This window comes from Kogia breviceps, chromosome 12 (genome assembly GCF_026419965.1).
Source record: "Kogia breviceps isolate mKogBre1 chromosome 12, mKogBre1 haplotype 1, whole genome shotgun sequence".
NCBI lineage: Eukaryota > Metazoa > Chordata > Mammalia > Artiodactyla > Physeteridae > Kogia > Kogia breviceps.
The window spans coordinates 91,930,386-91,952,070 of NC_081321.1; the positions used below are offsets into that span (position 1 = coordinate 91,930,386).

General features: G+C 57.7%; 1 protein-coding gene across 2 annotated transcripts in view; it reads right to left on the bottom strand.

The window, feature by feature from the left end:
• Positions 1-21,685, bottom strand: part of MYH9 (myosin heavy chain 9) — a 92,793-nt gene that overhangs the window by 28,522 nt on the left and 42,586 nt on the right. For both annotated transcript variants that reach the window (XM_059080760.2, XM_067010120.1), the window contains exons 4-14: positions 13,584-13,611; positions 12,948-13,041; positions 8,802-8,894; positions 8,265-8,328; positions 7,606-7,704; positions 7,054-7,197; positions 6,205-6,300; positions 5,265-5,383; positions 3,689-3,841; positions 2,431-2,604; positions 1,326-1,499 (exon numbers count right to left, since the gene is read on the bottom strand). In XM_059080760.2, coding sequence (XP_058936743.1) covers positions 1,326-1,499; positions 2,431-2,604; positions 3,689-3,841; positions 5,265-5,383; positions 6,205-6,300; positions 7,054-7,197; positions 7,606-7,704; positions 8,265-8,328; positions 8,802-8,894; positions 12,948-13,041; positions 13,584-13,611 — 1,238 coding nt within the window. The remainder of the gene's footprint in view (positions 1-1,325; positions 1,500-2,430; positions 2,605-3,688; positions 3,842-5,264; positions 5,384-6,204; positions 6,301-7,053; positions 7,198-7,605; positions 7,705-8,264; positions 8,329-8,801; positions 8,895-12,947; positions 13,042-13,583; positions 13,612-21,685) is intronic.

Sequence of the window (21,685 nt, forward strand, 5' to 3'; positions counted from 1 at the left end):
GACAAACCCTGGAGCTGAGTGTCTTGGCTCTCCGTCCCCCTGGGCACAGGCAGCGTCCTTGTCCTTTTAGCTGCTGTAGTGCAGCCCAGGCGAGGATGCACACGGCCAGTTTCATCGTTCAGGCCCCTCGTGGGCTTCTGGGTGTACCCGGTTTTTGCATCACAGACAACAGTGCAACAAAAGCCCTCCTGCATTTCTAACGGGTGGAAGTGGAAATGGGGCTTTAGGCGCCATTACCTTAGGTAATGAGAAAACAGAGGTTTTTGTAAACAGGGGGTTTGTGGGAATTCCCTGGCGGTCCAGTGGTTAGGACTCGGCACTTTCGCTGCTGGGGGCCCGGGTTCAATATCTGGTTGGAGAATGAAGATCCCGCGAGCCGCACGGCACAGCCCCCCAAAATAAATAAATAAATCTCATCACACACCCGAGTGTAACCAATAGTTAGATACTCCATGCAAGCAACACCGTTTGCTGAGAAAACCCAGCTTTAGTCTAAGCACGGACCTCTGCAGACTCAGGACATCCCTGTTCAGTTAGGTTCGAGCCCCAGGAACAAGCCAGCTGGAGGATGTGTGCCAGCTGGTGTGAAGGCATCTCTGCCACTTACTGGCTGGTGGCCTTGGCAATAACAAAGCCATCATCTAAGGGCGTGGCTCTCACCCAGGGGACTGTGCCACCCCCCTATGGCAGATGTTCTGGGATGTCTGGAGGCATTTCCGGTTTGGCAAGTAGGGAGGGCGCTACTGACCTCTGGTGGGGAGAAGCCAGGGATGCTGCTAAACATCCTACAGCAAACAGGACGGGCCCCGACCACAAAGACTGACCCGGCCCCCGAGTGCACTGTGCGGAGGCTGAGAGGCCCTGCCCCAGAGCACTGACTGCCCACTCTGGGCTCACAAGCTCCTTTAATCCATGTTACCCAGTTCAGTGGCGGCCATCCCCACCTTCCATGTGACTTAAGTGAGGTAATAACCAGCCCAAAGTCACACAGCGGCAGAGCTCTAATATAGACTCCACGGCCTGCGCCTTTAGCACAAATCTCATTTCCGCGCCTGGAAAATGCACCTAATGATAATACACAACAGGACACCAGCCTGAGCACCTTACAGGATTGCCGCAAGCTGCTAACAAAATGGAACATGTGATGGTGCTTGGCGAGGTGGGGGAGTCCCGTGAACGCTGAAGGCACCAGGCACATTATCGGACGAGTCCCGGGACAAGAGTACCGCGCCCCCCCCAGACACCTCGGGGCTCCCGGTCTTAGAATCGCCTCTAAGTCTCCTACGAAGGTCCGGCCGACAACTTCCTGTGTGTGTGCACCTCACCTTGCCAGCATAGTGGATGATGCAGAAATCGGCTTTGTCCTTCAGCTGCTTGGGCTTCTGGAACTTGGGGTGGGTGCCCTGCTCCTGCACCACCTTCTCCACGAAACTCTTGTCCGTGGCTTTGGGGAACCAGCACTCCTCGTCCAGCAGGGCCAGGATGCCTGGGGGGCCTGCCTGGAGGGAGCACAGCGTCGCACAGGTGAGCTCGACCTGGAAACCCACCTATTCCTGCCCTCGTAAGAAGCCAAAGCCCAGAATCTCTCCAGAAGGTAAGCAGTGCTTCCCCGCAGGGAGGAAAAAAAAAAAACAAAACAGAAGAAGCAGCACTACCAAAAGCACTCAATTTAAGAGCTCTAGCTCCAAAGAAACTTCTGGGGCCTAGGCTACAGCTGACACACCTTAATAAAATGATGCATCAGAAGGGTTCTCCAGTGAGTGCACTGGAAATCCCTTGGCGGGCTTGATGGGCCAAGCAGACCCCCGGCCCACGTCCCGAGGCTACCCCCAGCAGATGCCCTGGCCCCTGAGTCCCTCCGCATCCCCTCCCTCACCCTCCATGTCCGCACAGCTACATGGTGACAGGTGACACTTAGGACAAGCCTCCGAAGGAAGAGGAAGCATCCCAGAGCCCCCAAGAGCCTTCCGTACACTGAGTTTATCAAACAAGAGAGCAGACTCAGACATTGTGGGGACTAGCTGACAGGCCTGGGAGCCACATGGGTACTTGTTTGTTAGAAAATGCAACTGATTTTTTTTTTTTTTTTTTTTTTTTTGCGGTACGCGGGCCTCTCACCGCTGTGGCCTCTCCCGCTGCGGAGCGCAGGCTCCGGACGCGCAGGCTCAGCGGCCACGGCTCACGGGCCCAGCCGCTCCGCGGCATGTGGGATCTTCCCGGACCGGGGCACGAACCCGCGTCCCCTGCATCGGCAGGCGGACTCTCAACCACTGCGCCACCAGGGAAGCCCATGATTTTTAAAAAAACTCATCGCCAAAGCAAATCGTTTCATGTCAGAATTCTGGGTAGTTCCAGCCCCAGAAGAGTAGAGCGAAGAGGGCGGGGGGGGGGGGGTGCGGGGGTGAAGCCCCCCGCAGGTGCGGCTCGTACTGGCTTCTCGATGAGGTCGATGCAGGGCTGCAGGTCGAGGCCGAAGTCGATGAAGTTCCACTCGATGCCCTCGCGCTGGTACTCCTCCTGCTCCAGGATGAACATGGTGTGGTTGAAGAGCTGCTGCAGCTTCTCGTTGGTGTAGTTGATGCAGAGCTGCTCGAAGGAGTTCAGCTGCAAGAGGGAGACAGGGTCACAGAGATGCCCACCCTCCCGCTTACACGGCCTCCAAGTCCCCTGGGAAGGGAGGGGACGGGTGTTGGGGGAGAACCTCCTGGCGCCCCTCCATGCCGCCCCCTGTGGGCCTCCCCTCCTCACAGCCAGCAGCAGGGGCTGCACTGCTGAGGGCCACGGACCCCGCCAGCAGCCCGGTAAAGTCCTTTATATCAGGATAACGTTTTGAAACGCGTAAAATAGATTCTAAAAGAAAGACGTTATGTTGAAATGTAATTATCAAAATATTGTGACACGGGAATACACGGTGCTTCTTCATTAAAAAGCACAAGCCATGGGCTTAGTAACTTCCAGAATTTTGAAGGAGAGATGAACGTAAATGATATTATATCTCTTCAGTGACTGTTGTGATGTGAAAACGTCTGATTTCTAGTGGTGACAGATCCAACCACTGTTAATGCACTCTCTGCTCAAGCCGCAATTCAGAAAACGGCATCATTTCCATGAAAAGTTAGCAAAGATAAAGAGGTGATTTTTTTCCCCCCACCCACGTTCATGGTTCCTCTGAAATCTGCCATGGACCCCAGGTTAAGAACCTCTGCTGATCTACTTTATCAGTTTTTCCTACCTGAAGCCTTTATGGGCAGGGACAATATCTTGTCACAACGCTCATAACATTGGAGAATACATAAACGATAAATCAACAGAAAGCCCCTGTCCACGAGGCCTCCCGGAACCCCATCCAGAAAGTATCATTCTTGCCAGCATTTCTGGTTGGCAAAGGGCATCTGTTTTTCTTTTGAATTTTTGTATTTTATTTTATTTATTTTTTTATACAGCAGGTTCTTATTAGTTATCCACTTTATGCATAGTAGTGTATATATGTCAATCCCAATCTCCCAGTTCACCCCCCAGGGCATCTTGTTTAAGCTTAAAATACGCCCGACAGGTGTCTTCTGTCTCCACACAAGCAAGGAGGTGGCCAGCTCGCATGCTGTGGGGCTATGGGAGAAAGGATCCCAGCCCCAGGAGAAGGCAGCCCAGAGGCTCAGGAGACGGGAGGGGGCACGAGGGAGAAACTCACATCGAAGATCTCGAAGCCGGCGATGTCCAGGATCCCGATGAACGAGGCGCCCTGCCTCTTGGTCTTGTCCAGAGCCTTGTTGATACGAAGGACCAGCCAGCGGAACATGCGCTCGTAGGTGGCCTTGGCCAAGGCCTCAATGGCAAAGTCAGCCTGGTGGGGGGGGGACACCGGAGGAGGGGGGGGCGGAGAGTCAGATACAGGAAGTCTTTAAGTCCTCATTCCCTTTGCCCCAATAATGTCACCTGTGGGCCACCCCCACCCACCAACAGCCCTAAGGATGGAAAAAAAGGCTTCATGCACAAATACGTTCACTGTGGTGTTAGCTATAATGAAGGAAGCTGCAATAATCTAAATATCCAACAATACAGGCAGAGTGAACTTAGACATTTGCGAAGACCTTTTTAAAATAAATGGAGATGAACTGAAGTATCTACAGAAGAAATGACAAGATGTCTGAGATTTGCTTCAAGTTACACAATTAGGGGTGCAGGGCGACCAGATTAACCAGGAACCGAGCTTGGCCGTGAGTCAGTGACTCCTGAAGACGCCTGCGTAATGGGCACACGGGCCCCCTGCGCTATTCTCCACTTTATTGTGCAAATGTTCAAGAGGTTCTGTAACGAAAAGCCAAGGTGATAACTACGTTTAAAAAAGAAAGAAAGAAGGAAAAGGCCTTGCAGGAAAGAAAAAGCTGCCCCATAAGCGTCACTGGGTAGGACTGGGGCAATTTTTTTCCTTCTCTAGACTTTTTTGATGTTTCCGAATCTTAAGCGTTCATGTAGTATTTTCATAATGAAGAAAATAAGCTTCTTTAATTATCAGGGAAATGAACAGTTGGTCATAATCATGCCCGCTGTCTTCTGAAAACCGCTTTGGAGGGAGGGCTTTGCCCAGAAACAGCTGTCAGCCACCAGCAGGAGGCCCAGTGGACGGCACCCTTTGGAAAAAGAACTCATCAACGTGAATTCAAAGTAATTTTGAGAGACGGGAGCAGCAGCCTAAAACCACCCAGCGCCAGGACCATGAGAGAAACTAGAAACCACCCACAGAGGCCCTGCGGGCAGGGACTCAGGTCCTGGGCGGCGGGCACGTGCGAGTGGCACAGACCCCTGCCCGGCTCTCGCCACGTGCGGCGGGACAGCCCGTGGGGGACAGACAGCCCTGAGGCCTGGGCTCCAAGAATGGCGGGTGCCGCCGCCCTGGCACCAGGACGAGTCGTGCTACAGAAACACTCTGGGCCTGCTTCGCTTTATCCCGGAACAGGATACCCCTGCATCCTCGGCCACCAATCAGCTCAACACTGGGTCCAGGGAAGAGGCACGTGGCAGCCCAGAGTTCCCACCGAGGGTGGCCCTTCCTAGGCGGGAGCCTTGGCCACGTTCCTGGACCCGGGGCCCAGCTTCCTGTGCTCTCAGTGGGGGTAACACCACCTGCTCTCCGAGGTGCTGTGAGGACCCAGTGAGGAACCCAGGTGACAGTACCGAACACTGAGGATGCTGCAGCGCAGGCCTCAACCTGGCCACCGCAGAGGCCCTTGCCAAGGAGGCGGCCCGAGCCCAGCCAGAGGGCTTACCTGCTCCTTCGTCTGGGCCTTCTGGACGTAATCCCGTCCCACCTTGATGCGAGGGGTGAGGATTCCTCTGGTGAAATCGGTCACGTTGATACCCAACAGGTGGGACACTTTCTGGGCAGCTGATGTTTTTCAACGCGTAAGGAGGGAAGGGGTAAAAGGCTTTCATTAAACCCAAGAGAATGAGTCACTCTTGCCCACAACCTGGGAAACTTGTGGTTACTGGGCGATGGTTCCCGGACCACCAGCCCGGGCCGCAGCCCTTCCTCCAGGGCACACGGAACAGCCGGCTCTGCCCTCAGACAGGCCGGCGGCACGGGTCCTAACCGGGGGCCTGGCATCCGCACCTCCGCACCCTGGCTGCGTCCTGAGTGTGAAAGAGGGTCCCACCCACAAACAGGACCGACTCGAGGCGGCGCTGCCCCAGACACAGGGGGACGCAACAGGACAATCCACACGCGCGTGGGTTCGACTTGTTTCAAGAGCCCCTGAGAAGGGTGGGTTAAGGCTAACGTAAACGCGTCGCCTGCAATGACCCGAGGGACCGGCAGTGACCGCGGAGCTGGGCTGACGACACCGTTTCACGTCCTCGCGGGTTCACACCGCGAGGTCCTGGCCGGCGGGCACGTCACACGCAAGGCAAGTGACGGCAGAGATGACCGTCTTACGGAGACAACCGGTCTGGTCTCAGAACAAACGAGGGGAAGTGCTGGGCCACGGGATCACGGGTTTTCTAGCTCATTCTGATGCTAACTCTGGGGAGAAGCAGCCGGGTCGTGTTCACGTGCGTTTCACAAAAAAATACAGAGTGACGGGCAGCCACGAACACACAGGCGGCAAAAACGACAGGAGTGTCTGCAGTTTCTCCAAGACTCTTTCTCCTAAGCCAGTGCAAGCCCAGGCACCCGCCCCTCTACCGCAGGTGAGGGGCCCCCGGGGTCACCTGTGTTGTCGGGCATGGATGCCTGGTCGGTGTTACGCTCCTTCTTGAAGACGATGTTGCCGAGCTGGAGGACCCCCGAGATGACCCGCAGCAAGCCTTCAGGTGCGATCAAAGTCAGGTCAGAGCCAGGCGGGGGGGTGGAATAAGCCCCCGAGTGGGGTGTCTCCCCCCAGAGGCCCTCAGGCAAGACGAGCCACCTGGCGGGCACCAAGCCTCGGCCTAAAGCACGTCTCCAGGGCCTCTGGCCGACCTCAGCTTAGACACAAGCTCTGTTAACGTTCCCAACACCTCCAAGTCCGGACGAGGAGGCGCCTCTACCCAGGGGCACGTGGTCGATTTTTATAAAGTGTTATTGGAACACAGCCACGCCCGTCCATTCACATGCTATCTGTGGAGCAAAGGGGGACTGACCCTAACGCTAGAGAATGGGGTGCAGTCTCTCCATCCCCCAATCTTCCTAAAATAAAGCCTTCGGGCCCTCCTCACCCTCCCTCCAGAGAAACGAGGAGACACAGGCAAGCTGCACACCGTACTCACACTGAGCTTTGCCAGCGCAGAGACCCCAGCCCCAGCCCCTTCCGCGCTCGGCCCGGACAAAGCAGGACTAGTCCACTTTCAGCAAATGGCAAGAACACGAGTGGTGGACCCAGACCCTGGGCAATTAGTAGCCTGTCCCGTGTTCCCCCATGTCCCCAGGCAATACGACCGGGAAGAAATAATCCTGAGCCTCAAATCTGAGGGACCACCTACCACACACTCAAGGCCTCCCTCCCGGCCGCTACAGACTCCCTAAGGGCCAGCACCCGCGGGAAGTGCCCCCCAGGCTCCCCCAGGAGGAGCGGCCCTCACCCATCTGTTCCTCCTCTGGGATGCCCATAATCCGCATGGCCTCCATGGTCTCCTGGAACATGTCCTTGTCCTGCTGCCCGGGGATGGTGACATGCCCATTGGACAGGAAGCGGTATTTGTTGTATGGCTCCAGCAGGAGATCAGCTGTGGGGGGCAGAGGGCAAGGTTTCGTGAAGGTCAGGAGGTGCTGGAACCGGAGGCTCCAGTCAACACCGTGACCTCAAAGGTGTGGGAGACCGGGGAGCGCCCTGAAATACCCCCAGAAACCGCGGAGTGGCCGGAACGGCCGCCTCTCCCCAGCGTGTGAGATGGGCACGTACGTAGACCTCCACCCCGCCCGAGAGCACTGGCGCCCCGAGGTCCGCGGCTGCACGGTGACCCGCCAGGCTTCCTCTGGCGTGGTTGGAAACAGAGGCCAAGCCCTCAGCCGGCCCAGGAACGGAAGTCAGGCTCCTCCTGCCCACCCAAAGGCCGCGATTTCCTTTCCTAACTGCAGTGGGTGGCCCGACAGCGGAGGGAGCCCCCGTGTCAGGCTGTGGGCCCACTACTCACTCTTGAGGTGCTCCCCAGCCCCAGACAGCAGGTAGTAGAAGATGTGGAAGGTCCGCTCTTCCTTGGCTTGGCGGATGGCACGAGATTTCTCCAGGAGGTCTTTGCAAATATTAAGGAATCGTGCTCGCTGCAGAGGAGGCAGCCAGCCCTCCACATGCCCCCAGCCCTGTCCAAAGCCCCAGAACTTCACCAGCAGAAAGTGGCAAAACAAAACGAAGGCCAACTACCTTGGCTCTACCCTTCACGGGTGTAGCCTGTGCAAACAGCAGCCCTCACACTTGGGAGCCTTATCCGTTTAAAGGGCCCCCTTCTCACGAGAGAACAGAGCTCAGAACACTCTTACCAGCACAGGCTGTAACACCAGGGAGAAACAAAGTAGCGTCCCCCCAATTCCACCCTCTGGGACCCGCACTGGATGATCTTCCATCGTTCCATCCCATTCTAAGCTGAACTTTTTCCCGCCCGTAAAGAAAAACCTGAGCTCTGAGCTGAGTTCCCAATGAGCTTATCCTGGTCCTCTTCCGGGGGGCACAGACAAGGTGTCATAACAGGCCCGGAAAGGGGAAACTGCTAGAATCAGGAAGCAGCTTCTTCTCCATCCAAGTCACATCTCTCCCCCGCAGACCCAGAACACTTGCTACAATTAACCACAAGGATACAAGTCTCAATGTTGGCTCCCACAATGTAACCATTGACATCGAAGTTGATGCGAATGAACTTGCCCTGAGGAAAGACGGATGAAGAGATCAGAGGCCCCATCCTCCAGTCCCACCTCCAGTGGTACAGCCTGGAGGCACAAAGCCAAGAGACCGAGCCTGTGTCCCCTGTCAGGGGCCCCGCACCCCAACCGCACGGGTGCTCAGGACTCAAGAGGGCCGCACGGCTAAGCCTGAGCCGGGCCCAGCTCCAGCGGAGCCCGAGTTCCGCCACAGAGGGGAGGAGGGAAGAAGGTATCCGGAGGAGTTCCTCCTGACTGGGCTGGCCCTGCGTTCTAACCGGCTGCCGGTTACGGCAGGACAAGCAGGGGACCGGCGGGGACTCCCCACTGCCTCGCTGGCTTTGCCACCTGAGCCGAGGAAGCTCCTCACACAGGGGCATGACCCAGCCTACTGCACGCCACAGGCCGGGAAGCACCCAGTCCGACCCTTCTCCGCGTGTGGGGCGCGAGCAGCCGGTGGGAAGGCGCCGGCACTCACGAATCTAGAGGAGTTGTCGTTCTTGACGGTCTTGGCGTTCCCGAAGGCCTCCAGGATGGGGTTGGCCTGCAGCAGCTGCCTCTCCAGCTCGCCCTGGAAAGGAACCCGGGAGGGCAGTGAGGGCCAGGCAGCGGCGTGGGCTGGCAGACCTGCCCCGCCAGGCGGAGGGGAGGTGGCAGAGCTGGGTCCACACATCCGACGTGCCAGGGACGGGGGCTTCCGGATGGGCTCTGGCCACACCGGCCTTGGCAGTCCCCGTGTCACTCCAGAGTGACCTTCCCGCCAGGCATCTGGAAACCCTGCTTGGTTTGAACTTACTTCCCTGGGCTAACCGACCAGGGATCAAAAAGGAAAGCAGGCAGCCCACCCAGCTGGCTCTGGGGACCTGGCCCAGTGGCCTGCATCAACCCTGGAGGATGCGTTGGGAAGCAGCACGTGAGCCAAAATAGACACGAAGGCACCATTCCTTCCCCTGGACAGTTTCCATCCCAGGTATGCTGGCCTCCCTCTGTCCTCTTTGCCTCTAATCCCCACCTGACAGACCACAAAAAAAAATTTTCTTTTTCCCCACAGGACAAGGAGAGAGGGAACCAGATCCACAAAAGACACCAGCTCGTCTCGTCCGTGTCCTAACAAACTCTGCATTTCCCCTGTCCTCCACTCCCCCCGCCCCGAAACCTGCTCCCAGAAGGTCAGGTGTCTGAGCATGAGATCAGCAAGGCCCACTTTGGGTTCTGAATTACTTATCAAGAACACCAATAAACCCTACTTGGGGTCTCATGACGCCTGGCGGTTGACAAAATGCCCCCTTATTTATACCTTCTTAACCCTGGGTCCTCAAGATGCTTAGGGTAGGAAAGACAGAGCAGCCCCATTTCAGAGAAGGGAAAACAGAGGTTGAGGGAGGGGCAATGATTTGCCCAAGGTCACCCAGCCATCAGCCAGCAAAGCAGGTCATCAAATTCAAGGCCTCTACCTCACACCTGTCAGTCGCTGCCCTGTCTCCCCTGCACCCCCGGCCCCACTTGGGGGCTCTACCCTGTCAGGTGGGCAGGCCTTTCATCCTCCCAGCAGGCCAGGTAATAACTAACACTGCCTGAGGAAAATACGGTTCTTGTTCACCTTAATACCTGGGCACCCTCTAGGGAGAGAGAACATCACGCGAGGGCCAGGTGGGGTTTTATATTTATCAGCAGGGCTGGAGTCAAGCCAGGACTTTCCAGAAATAAAGGCTGCCTGTAATTTGTGATGAAGAGGAGAACGGGTAGTAGCAGGGGCTCCCAGGAGAGCCGTGAACTAGAGCCTCCCAGGCACACCTGCCGCAGACGAGACCTGTCTTCAGAGAACCAAGGATGCTCTGGGGTCGGGCCGAGCCCACCAGAGACCAGAAGGGGCCCCGGCAGACACTCCTCCTCCCACAGCCAGCCCCGGTCAGAGCTCCTCCCAGGGCTGGGGAGTCTTGTTTTCGGACCGTACAGATTACGTGGAGGAGGGTCAGTGGGGCCACAGGCAGGCTCTGCGGGAGTGCTTGGCACCCGCGGTCATAGGACACTGGGCCTCCATCCCCCAGGCTCAGGCGGGCCTGGGAAGGCGGCCAAGGAAGCCCATGGAGCCAGATTTGGATGAGCTCTGCTCACCCACCCACTACAACATCCTCTCAAAGCACAGGCCAGGCTGCCAAGCTGGCCGAGCCACTCCTGTTCCCGCAGTCAGATGGGAGCTTGGCCCCTACCGGAGACTGCCGCCAGCCTGGAGGCAAAGCTAAGGCCTCTGTTGGGGACACGGGCTGCTCCCGTGGAATGTGGGACCACCAGGCCAACCCAGGAGCGACTACCTCGGATTCCCAAGCCAAGCTGCCTGCTGACAATGGTGGCGGCTAACCTAGGGGTTTCCCTTCATTGAGAACAGAAGAGACCTTTATTTTTCAATGAAATCCACATACTGTGAAATTACGGGGTAGGCAGTGTATGCTCATGAGGTTTGGAATTACCCACGCGGTTTCTGAAGGGCTTCAGTGGGTGGAGTTTCTGCCCGGGGCTCTAACTAGTACCCAGAAAACGGAGCGGGGAAGAGGAAGAGCATGAAAGGCCACTGTTCAGTCTCTGGAAGTCCACCTGGAAAGTCCCTTCACCGAGCTCTGCTCTGCCGACCTGCCGTCCGGCCAAAGCCCGGTCCCCCACAAGGTAAGGTCTGGGGTGTCCCAACGGGCGGCCTTGGGATGATCACCTGGGTCACGGCGAGGAGCGCACTCCCCCGGCGTCGGCTGCAACAGGCCCAGAACACAAGGGAGCAAACCAAGTTCAAGAGTGTCTCGTGGCCCAGCTGTGTGGGGGAAATCACTATACAGCTTCAGGCAAGGAAATCAACCAAACTGGTCAACGGCCTTTACAGCTGACGGCCTGAGCGGTCACGGGAAGCCAAGGGCAGCCTATTCGATCACTCGAGTTGAACTTGGAGCCGGGGACGGGGTGCCCGCCACACAAAGCGACCCGAGAAAGGGGACGTGACGAGTGTGCCTCTACGTGTCACAGCCCTCACCTGCCGTCCTGAGTGCTGGGGGCCTGCCTTCCCCCCTGCGGCTGGAGCGGCCCCAGACGGAAGGCGTGTGGGTCTCCGTTCCTGCTCTCTAACTGTGGCACCGCCTCCCATCCCGCAGGGCAGGGACTCCAAGGCCACCCTCCAAAGATCCAGGCACATGCTGGGCATTCAGTGAATAGTTGGGAAATGGATTTTACTGCAAATCCAGAGATGGAAAACCACAGCTAGAGAACTCCTAACCTCACAGCCCTGTTTTAAAAATAGGTCCCCTAAAAAGAATGGAAAATGGGGGAGGGAGGTGGGTAGAGAGAGGGAGCGAAAGAGAACTTCATTCGTTTCTAAATATAACTCTTGGAGAAAGATGCAAAATGCCTTGCGAAGTTGGACACATGAAAAGTTACTTTTGGTCCGATTCCAGAAGACTGTGCTCTAGGACATTCTGCAGGACACACCCCAGATCCACATGCAAAGAGACACACACCACTACTTACTTATACGAGCTGCACACGGCGCCCCGGGAAGGGGAGGGGGGGGCACCACCCAGACGGCACAGTCCCCCCTGACGGCTTGAGGGGACACCACTGGCACTTAGGTTTCACGGGGAAGCTTAAGAGTGTGTGCTTGAGAGAAAGAGAGAGCACCACACGGGCATGCTTCAGGCCGATCACACCTCACTCTGGGGAAGCCTTGTGCGTGGCCTTCCCGGCACTGCTTCGGGCTGGCACTGTGGCGGCAGGCGGGAGCCACCCATCTCCGTCTGGTCCAGAACACGGGGCGTGTGAGGGTCCAGGAGGGCGGCTGACCACTCCGCTGTGCCTCGGTCAGGGCTCTGCACGGGGCCTTCCGTGCCATGTGCCCGTGGGAACTCTGGGCCTGACCGGAGCGTCTGGGAACAGCTGGGTGGTGAGGCCTGTCCCCACTGTGCAGCAGCTGTCATTTCAGAGTGCACGTGAGGTCACCGTGTGTCACAACCCAGCCCCTCCTCCCAAGACAGTCAAGTGAGCCGAGCCTACGAGAAGAGGTCTAGACGCAGAGAGTGACAATGGTGTGGGGTGAAAAGCTGCTTAGGAAAAAAAATCGTAATTCAAGGGCACACGACGGACAGAACACGCATTCGTGGTGTAGAACGTGCAGTAAACGTGCAGCTCACCTAGCAAGGACACTGCTGGGTTCGACCACAATCCACCAAGAGGGAGAGGGGGAAAAAAAGGGCAGTGAGATGTCTTTCCAGCTGCCTGTTCTCTCTTCACTGGGGGCTGTCCACCCAGAGGCACTTCAGCAGCAGGGAGCAGAAGCAGGGGTTCCAGTGCAGGCCTGCCCGAGATCCTTCATGTCTCCATCGACTTGAGAGCCAAGTTTTGGAATCTCTCTTCCGAACTCAGAGGTGGGGGCCGCGCAGCATTAGCTGCGAACCTCGGGCGGCCTCCGGTTTCCATAGCGACTCAAGGTTAGGAGGTCAAGGGAGAAACGGGCGGGCTACCACCAGACCCACTCCCAGCCTCAGTGAAAGCAGGCCTGGCCTCTGCTTCAGTCCCCCAAACACTCTCATTTTGAGCCAAACCACGAGTCATTAAGTTCTCTTCCTCGGGGAGGAAAGCCTGCACTCACCTGGTCCTTCTTGCTCTTGTGCGAGGATGCCACGTGAGCCAGGTACTGAATGACTTTCTTGGTGTTCTCCGTCTTGCCAGCTCCAGACTCGCCCCTGCCGGGAGAGCCAAGGAAGTTCTCAGGGGAGAGGTGGCCAAATCCTTGGCGTCTGCCCCTTTCCCACTACAAGCTCTACTGTCTCCCATTCTGTGGGGTGCCAGTGAGGGACCCAACAGCCAGGAGCAGGAAAGGGGACAGGCAAACAAATGCTAAGCTCTGAAAAACTCACTTGGGCCATTTCCCATGGCCCCCCACAGGCTTGACCAGAGTGAACTTCTGTCCGCTCGCTGCCTGCCCTGGTCATTTGGCAGCCTTTGCTTCCAAATGTCTCAGGAGTCAGTTTTAGGCAGCTGTTGACTCCGGGGTCAAAGGCATTTATACATGTTCCCTCGAAACTTCACTAGAAGGTATGTTTCGTACCGTTATCATCCATGCTGCAGGACCACTAAGGAGCAAACATGAAGCCTGTCCCTTGGGGGAAGCGGCAGGGGCTTGAATTGGGAATGGATCTCATCGACCTAGGTTTTGGTAGGGGTCTTCAAGAGTGAGGACAGATCAGGGTGACACAGGCCCTGCCACCCGGACAGAAACACTTACGTGCACAAAATGGACTGGTCCTCTCGGTCTGAAACAAAAGAGACGTCAGGTTAACCTCCAGCAGACGTGAAAGCCTCCCACCCCGGCTTCTGAAGAGCCGGCCGTCGCCCTGCCCACTTCCCAGGAGCGTGAAGCCTGGAACACTGGCCCTCCATGCCACCGTCACAGGGAGGAGGGACATTCCTGGGTGGCAGCGACGTGGGGCAGCTGCTCCCTCCTCCGGGAGCTCAAACTGCCCGCCCTGGCTGCCCACCTGGCCCCATGACGCCGAAAGAGTTGTCGCTCCCCCTCCGAGAAAGCCAACCTCTGGAAAGCTCCCCGGAAGTCTACTTTCCCGCCCCGCGTGTTTCTAACTGGAGGTCGAGGCTGTTAGAAACAAGGCCTGGGCTTCCCTGGTGGCGCAGTGGTTGAGAATCCGCCTGCCGATGCAGGGGACGCGGGTTCGTGCCCCGGTCCGGGAAGATCCCACATGCCGCAGAGCGGCTGGGCCCGTGAGCCATGGCCGCTGAGCCTGCGCGTCCGGAGCCTGTGCTCCGCGACGGGAGAGGCCACGACGGTGAGAGGCCCGCGTACCGCAAAACAAACAAACCAACAAAAAAACCCCACAAAATAAAGAAACAAGGCCTGCGGCAGGTGTTTTAAACACTGTCCCCATCCGGGTAAGTGGCACAGGTTAAGACGTGGGGTGAGCGGTGAGGTCAAGGCTGGCTTTGCCGTGGGACAGCCCTGGGCTAAGATGCTGTCCCGGCACGGCCTTCCTGGAGCCCCGGGGGATGATGGTATACGTGGAAGTCACACACATGAAAGCACCAGTGTGGGGTCTGGCACGGGGAAAACTCTCAGTAATGGGAGTTTGGAGGCAGCTCGGAAAGAACAGAAGCTCATCAGAATCAGCTTCTGACCAGTTTCTGTGAGGCCTGTGGTCTCCAGGCCTGGGGGTCAGGAACTTTCAGCAACTCTCCCAGCTCTGTGAACCGGTCAGCAAGTATGGATATCAACAATGCACTCCTCGGAAGGCAGGAGGAACAGTAATGCCAGGCTTTGAAAACGAAGTTTCACAGAAATGCTTTAAGATATTAGGGCTGACCTGGCTCAGGACCAAGTGTGAATTTTTTTTTTTTTTTTTTTGCGGTACGCGGGCCTCTCCCCTGTTGTGGCCTCTCCCGTCGTGGAGCACAGGCTCCGGACGCGCAGGCTCAGCGGCCACGGCTCACGGACCCAGCCGCTCCGCGGCACATGGGATCTTCCCGGACCGGGGCACGAACCCGCGTCCCCTGCGTCGGCACGCGGACTCTCAACCACTGCGCCACCAGGGAAGCCCCGAGTGTGCAATTTTAAGCAACAGCTGAAAATATAAACTCATTTTACCCCATCGCCTGGGAGACCCCCACCGCCTGGAGGTCAAACCAGCCTGAATCCAGGACCAGGCTACTAACCAACACTGGGCTGCAGTGCGGTCTGTAATTCCCGAGTCTCGGTTTCCTTATCCATAAAGTAAACATGCTGCTAACTAACTCCCTGGCAGGATTAGTTTGAAAAACAGAAAGAACATGAAAGGGACCCAGCCCGGAACCCTGTAACTAGAATGAACTCCACAGGTGGCTGCTGTCTGCCCGCTTCCCCGTCATGAAGTCGCTGTGATGGGTGGCCACGGCTTGGTCAGGGCAGCGGAAGAACTAGCTGAGAACCACGAGGGTTCTGGTAGCTGTCAGTGGTGTCAGTGCTGGATAGACACCGATGTTGGTGATCTGAAAGGACACCCACAGCGGCTCAACTGCCCAGCCAGGAACCTGCAGGGCATCAGGAGGGTGACTCAGGGCTGCCTGTGTGTATGGCCTCGGGAGACGGACTTAGCTGTTCGGCACCGGTAGAGACACCGTGCAGCGAGGCCACCTGCCTCTCCGTGAGGCGAGCCTCCAGCGCACTGATCCCAGCAGCCTGCACGGGTGGGCATTTACGACCAGCTCTTCTCCTGTCTCGGGAGGGAGAGAGGGAGTCCGGCCAGGGAAAAGTAAAAAGAAACCTCGCATCCAACACAAGCTGCAGCTGCCCCTGCCCTCCCTCCAGCCCCCAGAAATATCAACAGAGCAGTGGGGGGGTGCGGAGGGAAGCCGGCCACTCACACGGACGCAGCCCACACCCTGCCGCACCGGGCAAGGGCTCAGAGCAGACCCGGAGGGTGACCTTGCTGCCCCCTCGCGACTTTCCCACAGGACCAGGCCCTGTGAGGCTGCACAGCAGGGGCTGAGACAGACAAGGCAGCAGGGAAGGAGGGGGGAAGAGGTGCTAAAGGCTGGGGAAGCCTTGGCAGCTTCCAGGACCCACCCCACCTCGATGAGTCTGGAACCAACACAGCTACGACAGGGCTGCACCTCCCCCACTGCATCTCGGAGGAGGCCCAGAGGCGGGCGGGCGTGTTCTGTCTCTGCTGGGAGAGTGGCAAGAATGTACCTGTACGGGGCGGGGGCGGGCGGCTGCCACTACCATAAAAGGAAACGTTCCCATCCCTCCCAGAAAGAACCCTTTTTCCCAGGGCTGCCCAGGCCTGGTCCCTGGGATGGCTGGAATTCCTCTGATTGTGTGAGGAGTCAGATGCTGAGCTGCTGAACAACAGGAAGCAGAGCCCCCAAACACACACGTGTGGGCACACACACACAGGCACATGTGCGCACACAGACCCACGCACACACGCAGGGACATGGACACGCGTGCACACAGTGCACCTACACGGACACAGACGTGCTTAGGTGCGTGTACAGACACGTGTGTACGCACACAGGCACATGTACACACAGACACACACGCCTGTGGGTGCACACACAGGTGCACGGCATACAGAGATGCACGCGCACACACACACACACACACACAGGCCTGCACACGCTTCAAATCCCAATTTCAGACCCAAACTCCTCATGTAACCTCCATCCACCCCATCCTCCCCAGCTCTCCTTCCCCTCTGACCTTCCACCTCCAATTCCTGAAGCCAAGTGACCCCCCTGTCAACACAGCGTAAAAGGAAACCCTCCAATCCTTGCACTTTACACTTTAAAGAAACCTTAATTTGCTTTGCCAGAACATTCATTTGGGCAAATGCTTTCAGAGGGGAAAAGGGATGGGAGGCCTTTCTGATTTCCTCAACTCTGCCCCCACCAGCGGGTGCCCCCACATCCAGCTGCCTACCGTGAATGACACCGTGACCCCCAGCGTCGGTCTTCGCAGTTTGTACAGTGGGTTTGGGTCTGTAACCTCTTAGGAGGTAGGTGAGGCAGGCGCTGTCCCCGGTCTGCCCGAGCCTGTCTCACCACACTCTGCTGGGTAAGCGTCTCCTCTGGGCAGGGGGTGGAGGGAATCCTCAGCAGCCAGCCGGCTCTCCGCCTGGCTCGGTTTACTCTGCCGGAGCCCGGGTGCATTCTGGCCGGGACCCTCCTTAATACTCACTCCCCACATGGTCAGCTCTCAGGACACGGACCCTCGAGGGTCCAGACCACTCCGTGGTTCGCTCAAGTCCTTATTTGGGTCTATGTGGACCGAAGGCTCATTTGAAAACGCCCTTCCTTCCTCCACAACAGAGGAGACAGACAGACAGACAGGAAGCCGACAGCCCAGAACCAGGGGAGTGTGCCCACCAAAGACAATCCTGCTCTGGGAAACAGGCTCCCTGCAGAAGGAAGACATTAGCCTGACTTAGGCCCCTGAACCCCTCCTGCCCTGGTCCTGACTTGACGGGGATGGGGTAGAGACAGAATCCGAATCTCTTCAGGGCTTTTCGACTCTTTTAAAAGCAGCAGCAGCCTTTCCTCAGGAAAACATCTTCCTGAGTCCCTAACGTGAAGAGCAGGAGATAAAAATCAGAGTCGCTCGGGCAGTGGAGATGGGGTCCCTGTGAGCACACTTTGCAACCACCGGTCCATGTGTCTGGAGCAGCGGCGGAGAGAAGAAAGCCAGTGGCTGTGCGCCCTAGAGCCCGGGGCACGATCCTCGCTCGGGACGGCCCCTCGGGATGCCTGGCCCCTCGGCCTCTGGGGCATCAGAGGGCAGGGCCGCTCCAAGGACCGAATGAGGCGGGTGCCTGAATCACGAGGCACAGTGCAGGTGCTTGGAAACTGTCCTTAATGACCCCAGCCCTCTGTGCCTCCCACCTCTCCCCACCGCGCAGCCTCCTCGGAACGGACGACAGCGAGAAAGGTTTTAAGTTATATGTTCGGTGATGAGGCCATTCCCCCCCCCCCCGCCCCGATTTTATTTTAAACCTCCAAAGCCCCGAGCCCTTTTGGGGCCAATTCCAATGTCTAAACAGACAGGTGTTTCCAGCCAGCTCGGAAGGCCCCGGCGCAGGTGGGCGGAGGGGAGCCCGGACTGCAGGTATTTCGGCCCAGGCATGGGCTTATGCGAGGGGCCTTCTAGCTCACTTCCTCTGTGTGAGAGGAGCTGCCGATTCTTGTCCATAAAAGGCCACGAGGCTTGCTCAGCCGCGATGTGACATCAGCCCCGACAGGAAGTACAGGAGGAAGGGAACGGGCCCAGTTCACCAACAGCGGCTGCCCAGGGCTGACTCACCGGACCGCTCGCTAAGATAACGCCTGCCGAGCTGCCGCGGGGCTGATCTCTGGGGGCACCCGGAAGAGGGGCCTGCCCGCGGGACCTGTCTAAAGGTCAGCCGGGTTTCTCAAGAACTGGCAGCCGTGCATACGGGCCAAGCAAAAACGAATGCAAGGGCAGCTACAGGTTGGACAACACGCTTGCGTTTGAGAGACAGCGCGACCCATGGCCAGCGGGCCTCAGACCGTCCACCACCAAAGGGGGGTGTCTTGCGAAAACTGCGCAGCAGACCCCTGTGGCGCCCCTGCTCCGCGTCGCCTGGGATGGGAGCCCCGGGCTGCTGGGGCAAACTCCGGGGCAGCATTTTGGCCCCAATGGGCCCAAATGCAAAGCACTTCGCCAGGTGTAAAACGTGGAGAGACCTGTGGGGTTGAGCTCAGACCCTGGAGGCTGGGAAGGCTCAAGAGAGCACGCAGTCCAAACACCTGCATCCAGTGGTCGGGACACCAGGTCCCGAGAAACCCAATGACTTGGTCAAAGTCACGTAAGCTGGGCCAAGAACCCAGGCCTCCAGACGCCCGCCTAGTTCCCCACTTTGCTCCCACGGGGCACGGCCCTCTGTGCCACCGGCGGCCCCGCCTCAGTGCTGCGCGGAACGGGCCATCCCCGCTCACGATGTGTCACACCGGCCTCGCAAGCTGTCTGCCACTTTCTCCAGAGCAGCCCAACTCGCGAGCTTGGGTTACAAGCGCTTGGGAGAGGTGAGGAAAAGCAGGTGCAAAGTAACGCTTCCCGCTAGCACAGGCTGCGGGTTGGTGCCACGCCTCAGCGGCCTCGTGTTGCGGAGCCCTGCCAGCCTGCCCGCCTGCCTGCCTGCACCGCAGTCAGCCAGCAAGGAGGAAAGCCTCTGCCAGTGGCTCCCAAGCACACGGCGTGGTCACCAGCAACTTTCTCCCCAGGTACAAGGGTGGGCCCGGACCAAGCAGACGCTCGATCAGCAGCTTCCAGGCCACAGCCACTGCCTCCACTCACGTGCTCCCCCCAGGTAGGGTCGGGGTTTGAACCCCAGGTACAGGAGACAGAGATCGGGCAGCCCTCCCCCACCAGCACCCCAGACAATTAGGAAGAAGCCCGAGGGACTGCTCTTTCATTCTGTTCGGGGGCAAGCGAGGCCCCCGACAAGCCCTCTCTTGGCCGAAATGCATCCGGCGGCTCACACAGGTGGGCTCCCAGCACACAGGCAAACCCGCCCAAACCACTGCTGGCTGTTCATCCACCTTCCCACGGGGCTGGAAGCGAGAACTTATCCAGGCGGGGTTGCTGCTGAGGTTGTTCATGAGCCTGCCAGGATGGAGGGAGGTTCAAAAGCCACGTGTGAGTGTAGACAGCCCACTGCAGAGGCCACGAGGACACCGGGGCGGGTTGGGGGGGGGGACGGACCTGACAACCCCCGAGGCCAGTTCTGCCCTGCTCTGAAACAATCCCTCGGGGAAAAGAAAAGACAGACGGGAGGAGGCCGTGGCTGAGTCCGGTACAGAGAGCACTAAGCCAGAGGTCACAGCTCTGTAGAGCGCTGGGCTCTCGGGGGAGGACAGGAAGGAAGAAGAAAGGGACACAAGCAGGAAATGAGATGGACACTGCCAGGCAAAGCTCAGGACGAACTTGGCTCCACGTCGGAGCACAAACAACCCTCCAAGGAGGACAGCAGGCTTTGCGGATGTCCCATTCCCAGGCTCGGTCAAACGTGGAGAACCAGGAACACAAATGCTAGGAGACGAACCACAGCGGCACTTGCAGATGCTCTCTGCAGAAGCCAGTGGCTCCGGCCGCCTTGAGAAGGGCACTCAAACGAAATAAAAGATGGGCTGGTAACTGTTGGGCCAGATTTTGTTCCTGGAACAGGGCTTCTGTTCTTGGCTTTCAGCTCAGAGCTCTGCCCTGTTGCGCTTGTGGTCTAGCCCGTGTTGGAGGGACCAGCTCTTCGACAAGAGTCAGGAAGCCCAGCTGGAATGGCACCCCGGGCCCCAGTCAGCACTGTTTGCCAGAAGAACAGAATTTATTACAAAGGTCGACACTGGGCCATTAGCCTTGGTCAAGACTAAAGGGCTTTTATAGAAGCCACTTACGTTATCCTGACTTTTAGGCCTGCAGACTCTCAGCTCTCTTATCTCTTTAGTTTTAGGGAATTTACTTTGTTCTCCTCTGATAGCTTAATTCCAGAAATCAGGCAGGGGAAGAAAGCAACCCTTTTCTCCAAATGCACCGATGTTCAGCCCTGACATACCAGGACATGCTCTCCTGGGGTCTCAGGGCCAGAACTTGAGAAAACAGGAAAAACGAGCTGCTAGGCAGTGTTCAACGGGCAGTGAAAGAGGAACTAGGCCAGGGAAGTTAAAAGCAAAAAGCAGCTTAGCCATTAGAGACTATGCAGGTGAGTTTTTGTTGTTTGTTTGTTTGTTGGGGGGAGGGGGGGTTACAGTAACAGAGACGTGGACCCAAGTTCTCGACCACTCCCAAAGTTTTAGGTTCCGAGAGGTCACTTCTTTCTCCTCTCCCACTTCAGCCGGCCCAGAGCAAAGCAGAGCCGTCCTGTTGGGTTGGATTAAAAACAAAACAAAAGAACAAGCCGAAAGCTGAATCCTTGAAAAGGACCCAATAGCCACAGGTTCCTCTTCTAGAAAGACCGCTGTATAGAAATGAGACTGACAGGCGTGACCACAATTAAGTAGCCTCACTCCACGGGCCAACTTTCCTTCTGGGGGGGCCTGACCAAGCGGCCTCCTTGTCCGGGCTTCGGTGTTGGGGGCAGGGGGCCCAGGGCTGCCTGTCATGACGCCCCTCTGGCAGCCCACCAGCACATTAACAGAGGACGCCTCCAGTGCCACGGAGGAACCGTCTCTCGCGTGCACGGCATTCTCCTCGAGACCCCACGAGGCCACGTCGACCCCAAGGCCTCGTGCTGCCAGCTGAGGCCCATGGACCGTATCAGACAAGCCAGAGGCTGCGTCTGCCAGTGTACACCTGTGTATCACACGGTCACTGCAGGGAATCAGCTGCAACAAGCCACCGCCTGTACGTGCTGGTACCCAGCGCCTGGCCTCCGGGAGGATGCTCACCCCCTCCTTCTTAAGGAGATTGAGAAGCCACCTGAGGAAGCACTTGGGTATCACTTTCATCACGCAAACGGGAGCGGGGATGGACGGGCTATGCCGTGCGCAGGTCTTGCGGAAGGCAGGGACTGTTCGGCCAAGACACTGCATCTCCAGGTCCCACTGCTACCTTCTAATGGGCGCCTGTCACAGGCCAGGAACCGTACACACAGCCCCTTGTTTGATCCTGACGGTAACGCTGCCAAGTAACGTTTATCCGGCCAAGAGGCAGATGAGGAAATGAAGGCCCAACGTGGACCCCAGTCGGTCAGGACGTGACAGAGCCAGACGCCGACTAGTCTGAACCCCGCGCTCTCTTTTCTGCACACGTCTGGGTCGCGAGGCAAGCCTGTCCCTTAAGCTAAGGCCGAGAGAGACCCGGCAGACTCCTTCTGCTGACCCGCTCCAGAA